Source organism: Heliconius melpomene, chromosome 5, assembly GCF_056956725.1.
Source record: "Heliconius melpomene rosina isolate 202511_hmr_F chromosome 5, ASM5695672v1, whole genome shotgun sequence".
NCBI classification, from domain to species: Eukaryota; Metazoa; Arthropoda; class Insecta; order Lepidoptera; family Nymphalidae; genus Heliconius; species Heliconius melpomene.
Window position 1 is genome coordinate 2259414 of NC_140393.1, and position 7036 is coordinate 2266449.

The 7036-nt window shown below is 32.3% G+C and overlaps 1 protein-coding gene across 1 annotated transcript; it reads left to right on the plus strand.

Annotated features, from left to right (window-relative positions):
• Positions 1 to 306: 306 nt before the first annotated feature.
• l(2)10685 (5-methylcytosine rRNA methyltransferase l(2)10685) lies at positions 307 to 6828 on the plus strand. The gene is made up of 10 exons (XM_085185300.1): positions 307 to 461; positions 532 to 718; positions 828 to 1086; positions 2948 to 3129; positions 4040 to 4168; positions 4507 to 4690; positions 5230 to 5350; positions 5714 to 5838; positions 6233 to 6370; positions 6669 to 6828. The coding sequence occupies exons 1-10, from the start codon at positions 375 to 377 to the stop codon at positions 6814 to 6816; spliced, it is 1560 nt and encodes a 519-aa protein (XP_085041426.1). The 5' UTR covers positions 307 to 374; the 3' UTR covers positions 6817 to 6828.
• The last annotated feature ends 208 nt before the right edge of the window (positions 6829 to 7036 follow it).

The window sequence follows — 7036 nt, forward strand, 5'->3', positions numbered from 1 at the left end:
CAATACTCCTCAATTTGGTATTCGCGGGCGTGAGCATAAATAAATAAGAGGATATGGCTTTCTCCCTCTCTACAAAGTTGACATTGACAAATTAAACTTCGTTCAGCAATATAAATTGAGCCAAGTCTAATGTTTTGCGTATTTAATATAATAAATAATCTTTAAATATATTAATAAACTATATTTATATATACTACATATTTTTTTATTTGAACATTAAATAATCAGAAAATTATATTTACAAAAAATATTTTGCTTTACAAATTATAGCATTTAATTTTCGAACTAAATTGTGGATGTCATAAGTCATAACAAAATTTTATAACCTACAAAAATATTTAAGATTCGAAAACGCTATTTTGTGCTAATTAATAATGTTTAATGTTACAAATATTATCAAAAAAGGACCCTTAACAACTAATTTTGTTGTACAAATAAGATTAAAATCTAAAACTCACTGGGTAAATTGATACATATATGGTTAAGTAATGTAAGTAAATTTACGATTAATGTAAATAAAAATGTTTACAGGCAAAATTAAGGAAAAAAACAGGGCCTAAGTATAAAGCTTTGAATCATTTCGATGATTTTTATGGGTCTGTTTTCGGAAATCAATGGGAACCTATGCGAGAAGCTCTTTTAAGAAAATCCAAATATGTAGCTGTAGTAAACAACTACAGCGATTCCGAAGAAACTATGCAATATTTGTCAAATAGAGGTAAATGTCAAAAGTTCTTTAAATTGTTGTCTTCAATTTACAATATAGTAATATAATTATGTATATTACACAAAAATGTAGTTATAATACTTATCCAAATTGTATGTAGGAGCTCACTGTCTTAAGAACTTGATGGAAATACAAAAGGACTTTCATGATAAATACTCGCCACCTGTAGAAACTAAACAACCTGAAGCAATAAACAACAATACATTAGAAAGTTATATAACAAAATTACAAAGTGAAGAAATAACTAATATTTACCCTGGAGCAGAATATGCCCCAGAAAAATTAGAAATAAATGATAATGAAGTATTAAAAAGAACTTCTGATGAAGAAAAAAATCCTGAGGCTAAAGAAAGTGAAATGTAAGTTATAACAACTCTCAAGGAAGTTAAATATATATTTTTTTAATATTCTTGCCATTGCCATTGGCATTGAGTTCCACCACTCAACATACAATGCCTTCAGAATCCAGTGGAAACTGGGGAACAAAAGTGTTTTAAAGGTAACAGAGTCTCTTAACATTAGTTTCCCAGGTTCCTTTTATGTGTGATATAACCCTGCTATGTGTGAGTTTCAGTGTAAAGGTATAAAAAAGATATTTTTTAACTTCACCTATGTACCACATATTCAGCTATATGTTTGAAATAGCAGAACTTAGCATCAGAGTGGAAGCTATAAGATATTGAATTACACACCTACCTTTATTAAAATATATATATTTTTTTATTTAATATAATTAAGTAGATTTTATAGTACATAAGTATCCATACCTATATTATAAATTCGAAAGTAACTCTGTCTGTCTGTCTGTCTTTTACGCAATCAGGGCCAAACCGCTAATTAAATTGTGATAAAATACTCATATAGAGATACTTGAGGGTCCCGGGATGAACATAGGATACTTTTTTTTTCTCATATTTGTAATATTTTCGATATATACCAATATATTAAAATAATTAATTTGACATGTAATTTAGCTAAGCAACGGCTTGCAAAGTTTGTTGTTTTAAGAAAACGTCACCCAAAGTGACTTTGCTTAATCCATACATGGCGCGCGCCGATATAGATTTGTATACATTAACAAAAATTAGATGATTTCTATATAATTTGATATTCATCCTTATGAAAATAAATATAATAGTCACTTTTAGCATTTCATCTAGATTGAAATTATGGTTTACTGTACATCATTCTAATAAATAATTAAGATGTCACTGATTCCAAATGACCTAGCCTACGAGTGGTATAGTATGACCGACGCGAACGGGCAGATGACTTTGATGATTTTGTAAATTTTTATATATTTTCGAATAACTATTATTTTTTATGTAATTATTTGCTGCTTATAATTAATTTATCTCAGTTTGGTTATCCATACCGATGTTATGCACTTAAAATATCGTAATTTTATTTAATATTGTTCGCAAAAATTAATAATTATTTAATATAGAAAAATGCTTAGGACGCGCGCACGGCAAACTTTAGGTACTTTTACTTCTTTTGTTTGTTCATTTCGGTTACTTAGATATTTTTTCTAATAATAAATCTCCACTTATTATTATTTTTTAACTTATTTTAGTTATTTAGGCTTATATTTTCGCGGGCGTAGCCGCGTCCGGGCCCACTAGTAATTATATAAATTAAAATGTTGTTTAATATTCAGGGCAAAATTGAAGAAATATAACAGCCTGAAAATTAAATGTTATATTTATATTAAGTATTACATATTATTACATTTTATTTTTCTTTTTATTATGTTAGATGAATGTTAGAAATTGATATAATGTATGTTTCACAGATATCCACTTCCACTGGTAGGCTGGAAAAGATTTCTTTTAGAAATAAGCCCACCCTTATCAACAAAATTTTTCTTCTCTTATTTTTCAGTATTTTGTTTTGTGCAATAAAGAATATATATATTTTGAAATGTATATTTCCATATATAGGACCATCCAAAACCATATCACATGATTCGTAGGGTGGCTATAGTATAACAAGGAATTGAGAAGGGCCCTTTAGACATTTCTAAATATATACTATATTTTGAAATGCGAGTCTATACACACATTGGAAGTGCTGTTCTAAGTGGATAATTTTGAGGAATAAACAGGATTACATTAGGGTGGTATATTAAAATGTGACCAACTACAACTAGGACAAGTATGTGATCAAAATGATGCATAATGTGTGAATAGGTTTTAATAGTGAAATATTATTTTCTAGCAATCCAGCAGCTCAAACCCTAGACCAGGCAATTGAAAATGCCCAAATTGATGAATCAAGGATCATTCAACCTTCAATGGGTTTATCATCTGAAGCATTATATCAATATGTACCAGCAACAAAACTAAAGGGACTTGAGGAATGGGTGCCAGAATCTTTACATTACTCATTTCATGCTAATAGTAAGTATATACATACAATACTACTTTTATTCACTCTGTGTCCTGCACACCGAAGGGTAGGCGGAGGGAACCTAGTATTAAGATAATCCATTCCCCACTTTTGGCCGAATTCTGGAGGTATCACATGTTGACTAGCAGAACTCAACGCCACACTTTGGTCCAACACCAGAGCGAAGAAATGAAAACCAATCCATTTTATGATTGCCCTCAATTAAAAATTACAGCGGCTATTGAATAATAATGTATAGTGGTGCAGTGTGACAACTCCTGACTCTTAATGCAATTGTTGTGAGTTGAATCCCCTCCCTGGAATAAATTATTTTCATATTCTAGCCCATTATAAAAGTTCCTCCAGTCATTATGTAGTGTCTCGAATTTAGACAAAGTGTAATGTCTTAACACTAGATTTCCTTTCCTTACTCTGCAATATGAAGCATAAAGTAAAAAAACTGAAAAATGAAATATATGAATGTAATATGTGTATTTCATTTGCTATATGTATATAATACTAAAATATAAAATTACAGAGTACTAATTAAAATGTATAATTAGGGGCATGAATAATTTGAAAAAAAGTATTAAAATAGATATAAAGTATTAAAAAGATATAAGATTTTTTTAGGGCGATTTTTGCGAAGAGATGAAGATAGTGTTGTACTGTTAACATAATGATGCATTTTCCACTTAATCTCCATTGCCTCACTCTTGCGAAAAGATTAACAATATAGGTGATTAATAAAGAATAAATTGACCCTAGGTTACTTAGTTCGGTAAGCACGGTATGCAGATTACCCTGCTATAGGTGAAATACAGAGTGAAACTAAGAAAAACGAAAAAAGAAACGTAAAAAGAGAAAGTAAATATGTATTGTTTCATTCTTATTTTATGTTTGTTTATTTTGAATTTGCAGAAGAATTGGATTTCCCACTTATAATAGAACCTGAAACTGAGTTTAAGTATCCAGAGCATTTGAAGGTGATGGCTTTTGAAATGAACAGTGATTATCAGAAGTTCCCCGAACCAAAGAGATGTAAAACAGGTTAAGATTTGCCCTTTTTTCAACTTCTCGCGTTTTGCTACTCATAGCAAGATAAACACAAAGAACGTAATATTAAGGCACTTCATTCTCCACTTTCCATTGAATTATGTTGAATGGCAAAATTCACCTAGCACCTAGTCTGTGAAAAAAAAATTCATTCCCACATGCAGGAATCGAACCCATTTTTTATTAATATTTTTATTTCTTCAATGTGTTAACAATATTTGAAAATTCAGCGGAAATTGGGTAACGGAGTATCTTAACACTAGGTTCTCTCTGCTTACCCTGTTATAAGCGGGATACAGCGTCAAACTAAAAAACTAATAACCAAATTCCAGGTGTATTCAACTATTACCCAATGGACCTGAGCAGCGTTCTCTCAGTTTTAGCACTCTGTCTGTCCCCAGGGGATAGAGTGTTAGATATGTGTTCAGCTCCGGGGGGCAAAGCCCTAGTTGCCTTACAAACACTGTTGCCAGATGTGATAGTCTGCAATGATGTGTCTATTTCTAGATCTAATAGGTTAGTTAACTCTTTAAAATGTATATTTTTATATTTCATTTCCTTTCTTCATTTCATTTCATTTTTAGGATTCCGTACTTTTTAAGGAAAAAAGGAGTCTTTCCGTCCATCTGTCTGTCAAGAGCCTTTATCTCAGGAACGTTTGGAGATATCGAATCAATCAATCAATCAACATCGAAATTTAAACTGTATACTCAGATCTACGGTCCCATAATTTCCTGAAAAAAAAGTATATTTCTACATTAACTTCAAAAAAAGACGTAGCCGCTTATGCAAAAACGCGTATTTCGTTACCATCAAGAGAATCAAAATTCATAGGCACAGGGGACCTAGTGTTAAGACACTTTGTGGAAGCCCAATTTTTCAAACATCGGGTCTTCTCACCAGAGTGAAGAGATACAAATAATTCATTCCCCCGTATGGGAATCAAAACCACAACCGTCGCGTTTCACAGTCAAACGTCAAATACAAAAGTTAAGTGCACAGTATTAAGTGCCCATTCCCGATTTTAATATGAATATATTTATTAATATTTATAGAATAAGCAGAATATTCAACGACTATCTAATGGACTACGAAATGAGCAACAATTGGCGAGAGCGTGTGTTGATAACCCGTGTTGATGGACGATTTTTTACTGACGACCGCGGTTTTGACAAGGTAATTCCATTAATTCTTACAAATGTTATATAGCTAAAATGTTTGTCTGTTTGAACGTGCTAATCTTTAAAACGGCTAGTTAAATTTGATAGCCACATTTTGTAATGGCTACTGTGAGTATTGAAAGATGGGTCGTATTTTCCTCTATTAGAACTCTTTCCCTTTTTTGCTCTATTCTACTCTCGTAAAATTCTGGAGACATTACATGTTGAGTGCTCGCGACTCAACGCCCCGCTTTGCTTCGATACCAGAGCGAAGAAATGAAAATGCAAATTTGCTTTTATTGTGTAAGTTGTCAATAAGTATTAATTAGATACTCTAATTAATATTCATTAATGTAATGTGAAATTATGCTTTTTATAGGTGCTTGTGGATGCTCCGTGTACAACAGACAGACATTCTGTAATAGAAGATGAAAATAACATATTCAGACCCGACAGGGTCAAAGAGAGATTGAGAATACCGGAGCTACAATCACAGTTACTAACGTAAGGCTATTTATTGATTAAAATGACTTATTTAATATGAAATTTCTATTTTTACAAATTTAATCAAAAAGCGGAAATGAACGTCTCACCTGGTCTTTCTAAAAGTGAAACTATTTCATTCTTACCCAAACCCGCAACCTCCAAGTTTATGTTCAATTTTTTATGTGTAATTTTGTTATTGTTTATGTGTAATATAATATAGATTCGTATAAGTTGAGTTTTGCCAGTCAACGAATTATTTCTAGCTAATCGCGCGGTGCGTGGGAGAGGTATTAACTCTACGTTCCCTCTGCGTACCCTGCTATGAGCGGTATAGAATGTGAAGCTAAAACTTATTTATATACGGAATTTAATTTAATGTAAATTAACCGCCAACTATCCTCTCTGTGTGCAGTAACGCATTACGCGTGTTGCGCGTGGGCGGCGCGGCAGTGTACTCCACGTGCGCGCTCAGCCCCGCGCAGAACGACGGCGTCGTGCACGCGGCGCTCAACGCCGCCTTCCAGGAGTACGGGGTGGTTGCTGCTGTTAGGTTTGTATTGGCTTAATGTTGATTAATCTCTAATTGTCGTCTCTGCTTGTAGCCCTGCGTTACAACGACCTCATTCGTTATATCATATAATCAGACCTCCTTATTCACACAAACGTTTTTCAATTTACTCCTCTCAATTGGCATTCCACATATTAACAATTGAAATATGATATTCAAACGATTAAGCATCCATTTATTTTGTGTCAAACTTATTGTACTTCTAAATAAAAAAGAAAAAAAATCAATTCTCAACATAAATAATACTCAAACCTAAAACCTTTTAATTTTCTATTTTCAGAGACATGTCAATACCATTTAACGCTTTAAGCAGTACACTGTGTCTGGGCACAAAGCAAAGTAAACCTAAGTATGGGCAACTGGTCGTCCCCGATGTGTCCGCTAACTACGGACCCGCGTATATAGCGAGACTTGTTAGAATTAAATAGATTTTGTTTTAATTATTGTTTTATTATGTGAAATTAATTGGAGTTAATATCATATTGTATTTACTTACATTTTATTAAAAAAAAAACACTAAATATAGCAATAACTAATTATTCATATATGAACTACAATATATCACCTTCATATTTACAAAAATCGGCAGAGTGTCTGTGTGTCTGTCTCCGTTTCCCACTTTGCCGATTTTTGCCGACTTTCACGATG